General features: G+C 45.8%; 2 protein-coding genes across 2 annotated transcripts in view; one reads left to right on the top strand and one right to left on the bottom strand.

The window, feature by feature from the left end:
* The window catches only part of TGM2 (transglutaminase 2), a 40,751-nt gene extending 38,994 nt beyond the window's left edge, over nt 1-1,757 (bottom strand). The window contains exon 1 of the mRNA XM_075277447.1: nt 1,674-1,757. Coding sequence (XP_075133548.1) covers nt 1,674-1,683 — 10 coding nt within the window. The 5' untranslated portion in view covers nt 1,684-1,757. The remainder of the gene's footprint in view (nt 1-1,673) is intronic.
* The window catches only part of RPRD1B (regulation of nuclear pre-mRNA domain containing 1B), a 382,003-nt gene that overhangs the window by 99,054 nt on the left and 267,245 nt on the right, over nt 1-15,704 (top strand). The window lies entirely within an intron of this gene.

The raw sequence follows: 15,704 nt of genomic DNA, 5'->3' as shown, positions 1-15,704 counted from the left end.
TGCAGTTGGCAGCGGAGGGCGGCCTGGACAAGAGGGCGGACAGGTGAGTAAAAATAATCGGATGCAACCTATAATACAATAAGTAGTGGCCTTACATATATTGGGGAGGGTCATATACTCTGTGTGTGTGAGGGGGGGGGGGCAGGTAAAGGGGGTCCTATACTTAGTAGTAGTGGGGAGGTGTAAAAAAGGGGGTCATATACTGCAAGTGGGGGTCATATACCGTGTGCAGGGCCAGAAAAAAGGGGTCATGTTGTGACCAAAAAGGGGGTGCTATACTATGTGAGGGGGCAAATAATGGGATTTTTGATCAACCAATGGGGGGGCGTCCTAATGGGGGGGGGGTCCCACTGTGTATCCATAGATTGCTGGGTTGGATATCCTTTTTTGGGCGGTGAGTCACCCTTCTATAGTTTGCCTCGGCAGCAGAGACAAGGTTCACCCCCGGTTCCAGGTGTTGGACCCCCACAGATGATATACCGAGAAATCCATTTGGTACTTGAAGATGAAGAGGTCTCAGGGGGGGCAATGCTTAGGGGGCCACACAGTATTGTATATGGACAGGCAACACCAGTGTGAACTTAGGCTAGGTTCTCATATGCGCTGGACTGTCATTCGTTCGGATGCACCAGGGGACCAACACGATGGAAAGCTGGACCGCTTATGCAACGGTTACCTGCCGACCTTCTCCACTATAATGGGGTCCTCCAGGTGTCCATTGTTTTTATACTGAAACTGAACTCCTGAAATGCGGCGCCCTCCATTCCAAAGGATTTCAACAAACTTATGAAGCGGCACGGAACATTGCAATGCATTTGCTGGAAAAAAACCTGTGTCTAAAAATAATCAGGATACATCGTCACCACTGAATTTAAAAAACTGAGTTGCTTTTTAAGCTTCACAAAAGCGGCGGTGTGAATAGACCTGTAGCATTGTCTAGACTGGATACAGTTGTAGCAACTCTTTTAGCTTGGAGCAGGAGTAGCTGTGAGGATTGCAGAATGTGAATGTATCGAGTGTTCTCATTCACTGACAGCAAGCAAATCTATAGGCTGGAGCATTGTACCGAACAAGCCCTCTGACCTCTCGTGTCTCCCTATTTCCTCATAGATTGTAAGCTCTTGTGCGCAGGGCCCTCACTCCTATTGTGTGATATTTTCATTTATTGTCATATTGTCTGTTCATGTGTTCTCTGATTTGTAACATGTTGCGGAATGTTATTATTATTGCAGACTTGTATATAGTATAGTACAGTATATTAGAAAGTTATAGAACTTTTCATGTATACAGCACTGACGCTATATTTCTAGAAACATAAAAATCTCTTTAACTTGTATACTTCTCTAGGTTAAGAATTGATACATAACCATAGGATAAGATAATCCTTTAATAGTCCCACCACATGTACTATATAAGCATAGACCTCATATCATATACACAACACATTGTGATGTCCGCACCAAGATAAACCTTACACAACAGGTTCACCAATAAATCAAGAATGAACAAAAAAAATAAATAAAAAATCCTGCACCAAATGACTCAACAACTCAGTTCTGCTACATCTGTCCTACTAAATAAAGGATCATAGGCTTACTTAGCAGCGAGCAACTTTCCAGCGTACACACCCAGTGTCTACAGAGACAAAGAATAAGTCCTTGTTCATACAGTACCTTCTGCCATGGTCCAGGTCTGCACTGATCCCCCTTTCAGTACTAAGAGTATATCCTAACTATAGCAATGAGTTTATATACAGAGTGTCCTGTACACACCCCTGGGGTGGGACTCCAAGGAGAACTTTACTCACAGCCCAGGCTCAGGGTGACATTTTGCAAGGAGGGGGGGGGGGGGTGATAGTTTATTAACCTCTTCAGTGCCTAGGATCACAGCTTTCTAAACTATCACAAGTCGTACAATTCAGGATATATTTTTATAAACTATTATATATTAGGATAACCCCGAAAGAATTTATTGTGTTAACCTGGCATGTATTATACGCTGGCACGGAGAGAGGAAAAATGTCATGGCAGGGGTTGGCATCTGTACAATAATGCTTTGTAAATGGATTCTCAGCCAAAATATGTATCGCTAGCAGCGTCATGTTTTATGTAGCCGGGATGAGAAACTTTGTAAATTTTATTTTAGGGGCTCCGATGACCTAAAATAAGTTACCCATGTATTTATTTGGATTTTTTTTCACATTTATTAACTTTTAGTTTTCTCTCTTAGATTTTGTTGCATGTAACAGTGAAGCTGTACCTTGGAACATTGCAAAAGTCTGCTTAGCATGTACCAAATGGCTCCTAAAACTGACTGATGCCTCCTGCAGGGCAGATGTGGTACATTATATGTCTATGCATGTTTTAAGGGAACTTGTGCTTGGGATTGTGGCTCAGTCCCATTTGCTTGAATGGGACTGAGGAGCAAACAGGTGATGAATGTGACGTCACTGTTCCTTGAAGTATAAATGGCACACGCCCAAGCCCCTCTGGTGAACACTGAACATCTAATCGGCAGGGGTGTATGGTCTCCAACCCTCATCGATATGATTATTGATAACCCATATAATAATAATAATACTAATAATAAAGTTAGGTCCTCAGTATTTTAAGGGTTTTCCCACTTCAGCAATTTTTTCCCTCTCTTGTGGACATTTTGCAGATTTATTGGGATTTACCAGGTGGGACCTTCACCGATCATAAGAATGGGGGTTGGAAATTGCCCCCCGGTCTATTCATTTCCAAGGGGCAGTTGGAGATGTACAAGACCTGTACTTAATGGACTAAATGTAAAAACCTCTGAACCTAGTGAATCCCATGTCCACTCACCAGTAAAAACCGCCATGCGGACATGCTGCAATTTCCAAAATCAGCAGTTTTTTTTGGCATGTGTAAATTTTTGGCATATGTTTGTCTGTTCCAGTTTGTTGATGTGAAGTCCGATGCACAATGCTCCCATCTTAACCCCTTCCTGCTCTATGATGAATATATTTGTCATGAGCAAAGGGCGGTTCATGCTATATGATGAATATACTTGCCATTGATCATGCGGGTACAATGACAGTGCCCTCCGATAACTCCAATCCTTTACATGCTGCAGTCAATAAACAAGCCGGTACATAATTGGTAAAGCTGAAACAACCCGCACTAAAAAGCTATCATGTTATTTCATTCACACAATGAACACTGTAAGAAAAATAAAAAACACAATCATGAATATTTTTGTTAATCTTGCGTCCCAAAAAATGGAATACGAAGGTCTCAAAAAGTTGAATACAACCCAAAAGAGTACAAATGGGAACTACAGCTTATCCCACAAGAAATAAACCCCATACATACCGTAGCTTGATCAATTGGGAAATTAAAACGTTATGGCTCTTAGAATATGGTGATGCAAAAACACAAAAATGATTTTATAATTGTACAACAGTAACAATATGCAAAAACTACTTTATGGCCAGGGCCCAATGTGGCGTAAACGCTGCGGTTTGGTTGCGGAGGTCACTGCAAGATGAACAGGATTCTAGTGAATCCCATCTACACCTTGCAATTTCAAAAACTTGTCAAGCTGTCATATGGGTATGTCAATGGAAGAATAAAAAAGTTATGAATCTCAGGCCTGGTTCACATTTGCGTCGGGAAGTCCGCATGGGGACCCCCACAAACGGGTTCTGCCCCCCGAACGGATTGCCAAACTGCCAAAATTATCAAGCAGTGTGCAGCGAAAGCACACGGACCCCATTGACTATATATTGTGATCTACTCTTTCTGTTCACGTGTTCCATGCGGAGACCGTGCAGAAAGCACACGGAACCCATTATAGTCTATAGCTTTCACTGCTCCCCGCTTGTCAATGCGTTTGGTATTCCGAATTACCCTATTACCGACATAGATGTGAACCAGGCCTCAGAAAACTGGGGTGAAAAAAAGCAAAACGTAGGCCTTGTCCAAACCAAAAATAAATGATGTGGCTTTCCTTTGGTTTCCTTTCACACTACAAAATTATACTGATATGCTATTTTTCTGTGAAGATTTTTTTATGAAAACGGCTCTAACATATGTGTGTATGAAATTGGACTGAAAAAATTTCATATAAAAGAAATTAATAGAAAAAGTCCCCAATGCTGACACAACCCACAAGACAGTGGACCCCAGCCCATAATTTCTATATATGAGCATTGCACTCCAGACATCAGACCCCTTGTACTGGAGATGGGCCAATCAATTCGTCACGGACAAGGTTAGACCTGTATATTCTAAATTGTTTGGTTTTTAATAAAACTGAATAAATGGCGAGTTGCCTCGGATGAACTAAATGCGTCACTGCCATATGTATTTACAGTACAAATACAGAACGATGGAGAGGTGACGCTAGTAACACTTCTGCCCTGAGAGGTTTCTTACCAGGTGGATATACAGAATACAAGGCCTGTAGATTTCCTGTAGGCCTGTATTGTATTGCCTCTCATGGAGATATTTTCTCTCAGACTTTGCATGGAAAATAAATGTGCTTGTAGATGAGAGGACAGAACTGCCGACATATGTAATCCATTACCCATCTGGGAAATGTACACACAAGTCATTGGACAGAAGCCCTAGTAGTGCAGAAGTGTAATATATGTGTTTACATATTACAGGTGTGCATTATATATCATACCTGGAATAGCTCAGGTTGTTTCCCATGGTTTTTGTTGTAATTTTTACACATGAAACACATTAGGGCACATGAATACCCCTAGAGTTAATGGATGGCGCCTCATAAATGACACGCACCCTCTGCCGGACCGGGCACCTGGAATGGAAATGTTTACCAGCTATGAGATGACGTACCGTTCCCACAACCTTTACAGTATGCCAGATTTCTAGCATACATGATCACAAATCTGGTGGGACCGATGGTCTCACCCCCTCCCCGCCCTCGCTATGCACTCTTTTCGGAGAAGTGGTGAAGGTGGTGCAAAAGTTAAAAAAAAAGTCACATTTTTTTTGCCAATTTGCCTAAAAAATTGCAACCTTTTATACCTTGTACGCCAGAAAACTAATGCATACCTCCCAACTTTTGAAGAACCGAAAGAGGGACAAAATGTGCGGCACGCATAGCGCGCCGCAGCAAATTTAGCCCCGCCCATTTTTGTGTTGACCCCGCCCACTCGTTAATTTTTCATGTGCCCGCACACAGTATAATCCTCCTACAGTCACCCATAAATTATATGTCCCCCCTCTATCTCTCCCCCAGTTTCATATACACCCTTCATCTGCCCCCAGTTTCATGTCCCTCTTCCATCTCTGCCCCCAGATTCATGTCCCTCCATCTCTGCCCCCAGATTCATGTCCTCTCCATCTCTGCCCCCAGATTCATGTCCCACATCTATGACCCCAGATTCATGTCCTCTCCATCTCTGCCCCCAGATTCATGTCCCTCCATCTCTGCCCCCAGATTCATGTCCTCTCCATCTCTGCCCCCAGATTCATGTCCCCACATCTCTGCCCCCAGATTCATGTCCTCTCCATCTCTGCCCCCAGATTCATGTCCCCACATCTCTGCCCCCAGATTCATGTCCCACATCTCTGCCCCCAGATTCATGTCCCTCCATCTCTGCCCCCAGATTCATGTCCCTCCATCTCTGCCCCCAGATTCATGTCCCTCCATCTCTGCCCCCAGATTCATGTCCCACATCTCTGCCCCCAGATTCATGTCCCTCCATCTCTGCCCCCAGATTCATGTCCCTCCATCTCTGCCCCCAGATTCATGTCCCTCCATCTCTGCCCCCAGATTCATGTCCTCTCCATCTCTGCCCCCAGATTCATGTCTCCCATCTCTGCCCCCAGATTCATGTCCCCATCTCTGCCCTCAGATTCATGTCCTCTCCATCTCTGCCCCCAGATTCATGTCCCCCATCTCTGCCCCCAGTTTCATGTCCACTCTATCTCTGCCCCCAGATTCATGTCCCTCCATCTCTGCCCCCAGATTCATGTCCCTCCATCTCTGCCCCCAGATTCATGTCCCCCCATCTCTGTCTACAGATTCATGTCCCTCCATCTCTGCCCCCAGATTCATGTCCCCTCCATCTCTGCCCCCAGATTCATGTCCCACATCTCTGCCCCCAGATTCATGTCCCCCCATCTCTGCCCCCAGATTCCTGTCCCTCCATCTCTGCCCCCAGATTCCTGTCCCTCCATCTCTGCCCCCAGATTCATGTCCCACATCTCTGCCCCCAGATTCATGTCCCCCATCTCTGCCCCCAGATTCCTGTCCCTCCATCTCTGCCCCCAGATTCATGTCCCCCATCTCTGCCCCCAGATTCATGTCCTCTCCATCTCTGCCCCCAGTGCCATGCCGTCCTCTCCTTCATCTGCCCCCAGATTCACGTTCCACCTCCACATTAAACTTACCTTCTCCTCCGCTCCCTCGCCGCTCTCTGCCCGCCTCTCTCGCTGACACATGCGGCTGAAGCAAGGAGCTGACACAGGTCAGCTCCTCGCTTCGCCGCTGCCCGCCTCTCTCCCTGACACACGCGGCTGAAGCTGCTCGCGTGCTCGCTTCGCCTCTGCGTCTCTCTCTCTCGCTGACACATGCTCTCACGCTGACACATGCTGCCGCCGGCTCCTGGCTCGTACATCGCGTCTACAAGCCGGGAGCCGGCGGCAGCAGCGAAGCGAGGAGCTGACACAGGTCAGCTCCTCGCTTCAGCCGCGTGTGTCAGCGAGAGAGAGAGACGCAGCGGCGAAGCGAGCACGCGAGCAGCTTCAGCCGCGTGTGTCAGGGAGAGAGGCGGGCAGCGGCGAAGTGAGGAGCTGACCTGTGTCAGCTCCTTGCTTCAGCCTCAGATGTGTTCAACTCAGATCTGCGTCCTCTGGACGCAGATCTGAGTTGAAATCGGGACATATCTCCCTCCAACCGGGACCGCGGGACATGTCACCCAAATCGTGACTGTCCCGCGGAAATCGGGACGGTTGGGAGGTATGCTAATGTACATAATATAACACAGAATCTGCCCAATTTATCTTACCTTTTACCTGTCAAAAATGGCTGCTATCTGAAATGAAGGATAGCAAGTGTAGTCGCACAGAAATTCAGTATGGTTGGAAGTCTGTCAACTGTCGGGTTGCAGCACTTTGTGGATGGTAAAATGACGCAATATTATATTTTTCCTGCCGCCGGCGTTTCCGTAGATATAATTGACATGCTGTGATTTGCAAAGCCGCAACGGCTTTGCAAATCGCAGCGTGTCCGCACTGCGTTTTTTTCCGCAAAGTGGGCATGGGATTTGCATGAATCCCATCCCCTTTGCTTGCACTATAAAACGCCGCGATTTTTCTCGCCACGGGCAAATTGCGGCGTTTACATCCTCTGGGGCCCCGGCCTTATTCCTGCATACAGAGGAGCGAACACTATTCGAAACAGCCGCTTCGAATAGCACACTCCCATAGAAATGAATGGAAGCGAACTTTGCCGGTGGCTGACCGCTTAACCCCCCGCGTGCCGGCTACGTCCATTCATTTCTATGGAAGCGTGCTATTCGAAACGGCTGTTTCGAATAGTGTTCGCTCATCTCTACTCCTGCAGCTACACTGGATTTCTAGCTTTGCATTGCAAAAACCTGCAGCAAGATCTGGCCTAAGGCTGTGTTCACATGGGGTTTTTTGGACCGGATTTTGACACGGAATCCGCCTCAGAATCTGGCTCTAAAAAACGCCTCCCATTGGCTTCAATGGGAGCCGTTAACTTCTTTTTTTCACTAGCGTTGTTTTCCCACTTGCAGAAAAAAGAAGCGAGCTGCCCTATCTTGCCGCGGATTCTGCAGCTGAATCCACCACGGCGTGACACTCCCTCCCACCTAGGCCCTTTCATTTGGATTTAGTCCAGAGCAGAATGCCACGACTGGATGCCGGTGCACTGCACTGCAGCAGCATCCAGTCATGGCTAGCTGCGGGAGGCGTTTTTTGTACTGGATTCTGAGGCGGCCTCCGTGTCAAAATCCAGTCCAAAAAACCTTATGTGAACTCAGCTTAAAAAAACAAAGAGCTCACCTCTTTGTGGTCTGCTTATTCCAGCCATGTACCCATGAACACCTATGGTTACGTAAGACGGGTGCTGGGTTCATACAAAAAGGAAAAGGCTAGTTTACCTTTAGACTGGGACCCCATGTTGCGAAAATGCAGCATTTTACATTACCTGCAAAGTGGATGGGATTCTGGCTAATCCCGTCTACACCCATGTTTTTGAAAATGGCAGCATGTCCATTATACCTGCAGAAATGCTGGCGTTGTAAAGGGTCTCTGCTTGGTCCACACTTCTGGTCTATTCCAAATGGATGGAGATCGAAAAGTTGTGACTAGTTCCCTGCCACCCTGGCTCCTTCCTCTAGATGAATCCCCATAATCCCCTTGCGGGCACACTTTTGGATCCCAAGGCAACTTTGGCGCACCTGTGCCACTCGGTTCTTTTTGTCCTCCCCATCCTTCTCTATGACAGCCTTTCTAAACCATACAGTGGTGGTCTCGTACCTAAGGATGAAAGCAGACTTATTCCTCTTTGTGGACATTGTAGATTGTCGCAACTGCTTCCTGCTCCTGTCGGTGACCTCCAATCTAGGCCCTCCTTCCCCCATTCTAGTGAACTTCCCTATTTCGAAATTTCTCACGTAATGAACTCAATTTTTAAGGTTATGAAGGCGCCTCTTCCAACTTGTTTTGAAATTTGCAAATCCGACTGCTCCACCGCAGGTTTTATATCAGACATCTATAGGAATCTTTCAGACCCGACCAGAGACACTACCTACCCATCCCTATATGCTCAAGGGGGAGAGCCTATATCAGACTTGTCATGGACCATAATTTACTGATGGACAAACAAGACCTCTCGCTGTGTCACTTTTAGAACAAATTTCTACAATACGTTGATGCATTGGTACCGCACCCCAGCACTGCTCCATTCCTTTAATGCAGCTGTACCAGATAACTGCTGACGGTGTGGTCCCCATCCGGCCAACATGTTCCATTTATTTTGGTCGTGCTCTGTCCTTCATCCTTACCATCGGCACGTCCAGACCCTAATTGAGCGAGACTTGGAGGCTTGTCTCCCACTGCTTCCTAAGACCTACTCGCCTAATATACTGTATGAACATTTACGTAAACATTCACTACACCACCTCATTTATATCCTTACTGTCACGGGATGGTTAGAGTCTATACTATAGGCAATGTGTAATATATATTTCATGTGGAATGTATTCTCTAACCTGTTGTATACATCAATGTGTAGTTGGCTGATTAGGGTCTAGTGTGTTATCACATTGTATGCAAATACCTCTAACTAGTGAGGACCAGTGAGGACAATGGGTGGAGATAATCTGATCAGTGTCTCCAAGAAGATGTTGGATGGTGCATTGTCCATAGTAGACAGGGAGTCTGCTCTCCTTGGTATAGGTGAGGGGGGAAGGATCTGTGACTCAGCCCTTCCCACCCACAGATATAGGTGTAACAGTCTTAGTATATAGTTGTAGCTGGAGTTAGTATGTGTTAGCCGGCCTGTGCACAGCTCTGCAGAGAGCCAGGATTTAGTTACAGGACCAAGGAACCAAAGTTATCATTGGATTGTGACTTCTGTGGACTTATTGTTATTACGGTTGATGTGACCGCCGCCGGCTACTAACTTTGTGGATTACAATAAATTGCTGTTGTCTCCCGACCTCTTGTGTCCGTGTTGATTCAAAAGACCATCCGGAGGAAGACGTATACCTTTGCTCCGTGACAACTGGTGGCAGCAGTGGGATCAACAGCGGACAGCGAGATGGACTACAGAAGCCCAGCGATTAATGGAGCCACAACCTCAGAATACAGGAACTGGACTATGGCAAGTCTACAAGTAAGGGCCCGGGAACTAAACCTGAGTTACCAGGGAAGAACGAAAGATCAACTGATCGAGGCACTGGAGGAGATGACCCTGCAAAGCGACCATGAGGAGGGCTGCCCCCAGGAGACAGTAGAGATACGGGAGTGGCAGGTACAGACCCAAAAGAGCAGATGGGTTGTTTTGTATGAGGAGGAATTGGCAGTGCTGGGGCTAGGAGCAACTGCAGAGCAAAGGAGTAGAGCATTACAGAGGGCTCAGGAAACGGAGAAGGAGGAACAGAGAATGGCGCATGAAAAGGAAAGAATGGCGCATGAAATGCGAATGGCTGAGATAACTACGCGGAATTATAATCAAACGTCGACCCCCAGCCCAACAGTGAGAGAACCACCATATGTCTCCCATAAACACTTCAAGACCTTTGATGAAGCGGCTGGGGATGTTGATGGATATTTTCAGGACTTCGAACACCAGTGCCACCTGATGGAAGTCCCAGAGAAGGATTGGGTCCGGTATCTGGTGGGGCACCTACGAGATGGGGCTGCGGAAGCTCTCAGAGCCATGGACCCTAGTGATCAGCGGGACTATGAGGCCATTAAAAGAGCGGTGCAGAAGTATTATGCAGTCACTCCAGAGACCTACCGAGTTCAGTTCCGCTCTTTGTCTTACAATGGGGGAAGCTCCTTCCACATGTTCGCCCACAAGTTGAAGCAAGCATGCAAGCGCTGGCTAGAAGGAGAGGAGGCTGTCACAGTCGATAAGGTCCTCCAAGTCATACTTAAGGAACAGTTCTTTTCCCAGTGCCCCGCTGAGATCCGTGAGTGGGTGCTGGAACGGAACCCAGCCACAGTGGAGTAAGCTGCTTCCCTTGCAGATGAGGGCCTGACCATCAAGCCGCAGTGGAAGAGGTTGTTTGCAGAGGAGCGGAAAACTACCACAGTCCGCCAGACACCCTTCATCCAGCCACCCACCTTTCGTGCCCGGCCTCAGGATTACAATTCCCCCTCTACCCCTGCCCCAGCCCATCGGCCTCCAGCTATGAACAACCCTGTCCCTAGACAACGACCTACTGGAAGAATGCTAGAGCGCAGATGTTTTGGGTGCGGGCGGCCTGGACATTTGCAAGCTAGTTGCCCTGTTAACATGGGGGCACGGGCCACCGTGGCATCCCGGCCTATTCACTACCTGGGAACCACCTGTAGGACAGAAAGTTTGGCCCCATTTCCAGATGACTCCATGAATGACCCATCTGTTCCACCTCCAGGGGTCTATGGGATTCAGCCTTTCGCCACACATCCCGCAAACCCTCAGCGGAAGCACTTGCAGGAGGTCCTCCTGGATGGCCGAACAGTTGTTGGATTCCGGGACTCGGGAGCTTTCCTAACGGTAGCAGACCCCCGAGTGGTTCGACCCGAGGCCCTAGAGGAGGGCCCTGGCCTTTCTATCGAGTTGGCAGGAGGTACTCAGAAACGTATTCCTAAAGCTACTGTGGAACTCGACTATGGTTATGGACCAAAACGATGCACAATTGGTGTGATGAGCGGGCTGCCGGCCGATGTTCTGTTAGGCAACGATGTTGGAAATCTACAGTGCCACTTTGTGGGAGCAGTGACCCGAAGCCAAGCTCAGAGAGACGCCAACATGGATCGACCGGATTTTCTGCCAGATGCCAGCCCTTCAACCCTACAACTTTACCATTCAGTACCGCCGAGGGAACCAACACCAGAACGCAGATGGGTTATCCCGGCAGGAGGACATATGAGCTATAGAGACTGATGTGCATTCCCCAATTTACCTGTGTAGGCCAATTGTGTCATGCACATGTTTTGAGAGGGGGAGGGGTTTTCACGGGATGGTTAGAGTCTATACTATAGGCAATGTGTAATATATATTTCATGTGGAATGTATTCTCTAACCTGTTGTATACATCAATGTGTAGTTGGCTGATTAGGGTCTAGTGTGTTAGCACATTGTATGCAAATACCTCTAACTAGTGAGGACCAGTGAGGACAATGGGTGGAGATAATCTGATCAGTGTCTCCAAGAAGATGTTGGATGGTGCATTGTCCATAGTAGACAGGGAGTCTGCTCTCCTTGGTATAGGTGAGGGGGGAAGGATCTGTGACTCAGCCCTTCCCACCCACAGATATAGGTGTAACAGTCTTAGTATATAGTTGTAGCTGGAGTTAGTATGTGTTAGCCGGCCTGTGCACAGCTCTGCAGAGAGCCAGGATTTAGTTACAGGACCAAGGAACCAAAGTTATCATTGGATTGTGACTTCTGTGGACTTATTGTTATTACGGTTGATGTGACCGCCGCCGGCTACTAACTTTGTGGATTACAATAAATTGCTGTTGTCTCCCGACCTCTTGTGTCCGTGTTGATTCAAAAGACCATCCGGAGGAAGACGTATACCTTTGCTCCGTGACACTTACATATGCTGGATGTCTCATTGCTAAGCATTGAAGGAGATCTCCATCTTTGGAGGAGCTGCGTGCTAGAATTCGAGAAACTAGAACTCTTGAGAATTTGATAGCCCTTCTGAACAATGAGGAGAAGTGTGATAGGGTTTCGAAGTTCCGGGATACCTTTTGGGCTCTTTGTGATATTTAGGTCTTCTGTCCCCCTTATACCGCGCCCCCTCTTGTTTACCTCACTATGGTATGACATTATGCTCTTTGTTCCCCACTCCTCTCCCTCGTGGTTCTTGTTTTGTGTCCCCCCCCCCCCAAAGTCTTATTGATGTATTCTTGTTTTTCTTCTAATTACATTCCTGCTATTCCTAGATTTGTACACCTTTGTTTCTGCATATGTTTTTTCTGGCTCTCCTGTTGCTGTTCTGTCCATACTATTTATGATTTTGCATTATCTCTGTACTTGTACTTTCCCTTTTTAAAACCAAAATTTAATAATTCATAAATGAAAAAAATAAAGGATCATTGGGCTGGGTAAAAAATAAATAAATAAAATGAATGAGTTGTTTTTTAATGGTCTATTAAAAAGAGATGCAAAAACTAATAACACTCATCAAAAATGGACAAATGGGCGTGGCCTTGATACAAAATGGACAATACAAATGGGTGCTTATGTCCATTTTTCACGGACGTTTGTTCCAACAAAAATGCAACAGACAAGTGAATAAGGCCTAAAACTTTTGTCCTGAGATGTTGTTCCCCTTTCTAGACTTTCCTTTTATAGAGGTGTGATCAAGACAAGATTTGCAACATTTAGAAAAATTTGTATTTGATAAATTTGGTGTAAAAATGTAAAGTCCTGCAAAATTTTTGAGCCAATAAGCTAAAAAAGTCACAAACTCTACTACGAGGCTTTTGTTCCTTAATAGAGATAAGCGAGTAGTACTCGATCGAGTACCACTCGCTGTTCGAATGTAGAAGTTCGATGCAGAACCAGCATTGATTGGCCGAATGCTATACAGTCGGCCAATCAACACTGGTTCTTCTCCTACCTTTATAAGTCTTCTCCGTGCAGCTTCCCCGCGGCGTCTTCTGGCTCTGAATTCACTCTGCCAGGCATTGGGCCTGGGCAGAGCCGACTGCGCATGTCCGCTTGTAGTGCGGGCATGTGCAGTCGGCTCTGCCCAAGCCCGATGCCTGGCAGAGTGAATGAAGAGCCGGAAGACGCCGCGGGGACACTGAAAGGAGAAGACTTCTCGGAGGATCCAGCCCGACCCTCACTCGTGGACTTGGTAGGTATAATTTGATCGAACGTTACCTATCCCTGAAACAAGCATTTTCCCCCCATAGACTATAATAGGGTCCGATATTCGATTCGAGTAGTCGAATATTGAGGGGCTACTCGAAACGAATATCGAACCTCGAACATTTTACTGTTCGCTCATCTCTATTCCTTAACACTAGAATGGTGGAGTGCAGAAGTGATATGTCGCTGCTTACTGGATTCTAGAAGATGATTTTACTACTGAATTCAATAGAAAGTGAAAAGAAAATTCACCCTAAATGCAGTTTTCATGATCATTTTGCACCTCGGTCGTCTGAACGTAGCCTAAGGCCCCACGTTGCAGAAATGCAGCATTTTAAGGAGAATTTATTAATCTTATCCACACAATGTGGAAAATAGGCTACAGAAAGGTTGAGATTTCATAAACATGCTAGTTTTTAAAAAATGCAGCATTTTAATCTTAGGTGTAGAATTGCAAGGATTTTCCCCATATATTTAACTAGCCCCTGCCCGCGACTTCATCTGCGTGTTGTTGGGGTCGATGATCTGCCTATATTCAGCAAATTGTTGTCATCGATACTTCACCTGCTCTGTCGTTTCTGTGGCTCTCAAGCTGTCCTGCTGCTGAACTCATTCCTTGTGCTGTGTCTGTGATTGTTCCGACATCTCAGCAGCTCGCTGAGCGTGTTGTTGGCATTGATGATCCGCCTGCTCCGGCGTTTCGGCAGCTTTCAAGCTATCCTGCCACTGAACTTGTTCCTCACACCATGCCTGTAATTGTTCTTGCATCTCAGCAGCTCGATTTAACGCCATATAATGAGCGTGTTGTTGGCGTCGATGATCCTCCTCAGCTTCGCTTGAGGAGAACTCTGTTGACTTTTGGCTTCCTTCATAGCTCTCGTTGTTTTAGAATTTTGCAACAAATTAGATTTTTTTTTTGCCGGCATGTTTAAAATTGTCAAACTGCCAATTTGGATTGAAAGTGTTTTCCCATCCTGTGTGTCAGCACTGCCTGGAGTAGATCAGATAATATGCAAATGCATGTACAGAATGGACTGAGGGTTAGCTGAGTGTTTACATAGAGAGATAACAGACCTGAGATAAGCTGCTGCAAGAGCAGTGTAATATAGTATGTGAACATAAATTCATAACAGTCATGAAGCCATGTCATTTACCGGGATAAAAAGTAGCTTATATGTTAATCGAGGTTACAAACTATCTATATGCCAAATTTCATCTAAATCCGTTCAGTCATTTTTACGTGAAAGAGTAACAAACACACAAACTTTCACATTTATAATAGTAGGATTGAGGAAGAAAAAACAAAGCAAAAACTCAATGAAAAGACACATTTTTACTGTTTTTTCCGCAGTGTTTTTAACCCCTTCCCGCCGATGGCATTTTTTGATTTTCGTTTTTCGTTTTTGACTCCCCTCCTTCTAAACCCCATAACTTTTTTATTTCTCCGCTCCCAGAGTCATATGAGGTCTTAATTTTTGCGGGATAATTTTTTCTTCATGATGCCACCATTAATTATTCTAAATAATGTACTGGGAAGCAGGAAAAAAATTCAGAATGGGGTGGATTTGAAGAAAAAATGCATTTCTGCGACTTTCTTACAGGCTTTGGTTTTACGGCGTTCACTGTGCAGCCAAAATGACATGTCCCCTATATTCTGTGTTTCGGTACGGTTCCAGGGATACCAAATTTATATGGTTTTATTTACATTTTGACCCCTAAAAAAAATTCCAAAACGGTGTTATAAATTTTTTTTTCTAAAAGTCGCCATATTCCGACGGCCGTAACTTTTTTATACGTGCGTGTACGGGGATGTATAGGGCGTCTTTTTTTGCGGGGCCGGGTGTACTTTTTAGTTCTACCATTTTCGGGAAATGTTATTGCTTTGATCACTTTTTATTCAAATTTTTATCACAATTAAAACAGTGAAAAAACGGCGGTTTGGCACTTTTGACTATTTTTCCTGCTACGGCGTTTACCGAACAGGAAAAATATTTTTATAGATTTGTAGAGCGGGCGATTTTGGACGCGGGGATACCTAACATGTATATGTTTCACAGTTTTTAACTACTTTTATATTTGTTCTAGGGAAAGGGGGGTGATTTGAACTTTTAATATTTTTAATATTTTTTTTT

Source organism: Leptodactylus fuscus, chromosome 6, assembly GCF_031893055.1.
Source record: "Leptodactylus fuscus isolate aLepFus1 chromosome 6, aLepFus1.hap2, whole genome shotgun sequence".
Classification (NCBI taxonomy): Eukaryota; Metazoa; Chordata; class Amphibia; order Anura; family Leptodactylidae; genus Leptodactylus; species Leptodactylus fuscus.
Note: the sequence above shows the minus strand (reverse complement) of the source record. Positions and strands in the feature narration are given on the sequence as shown.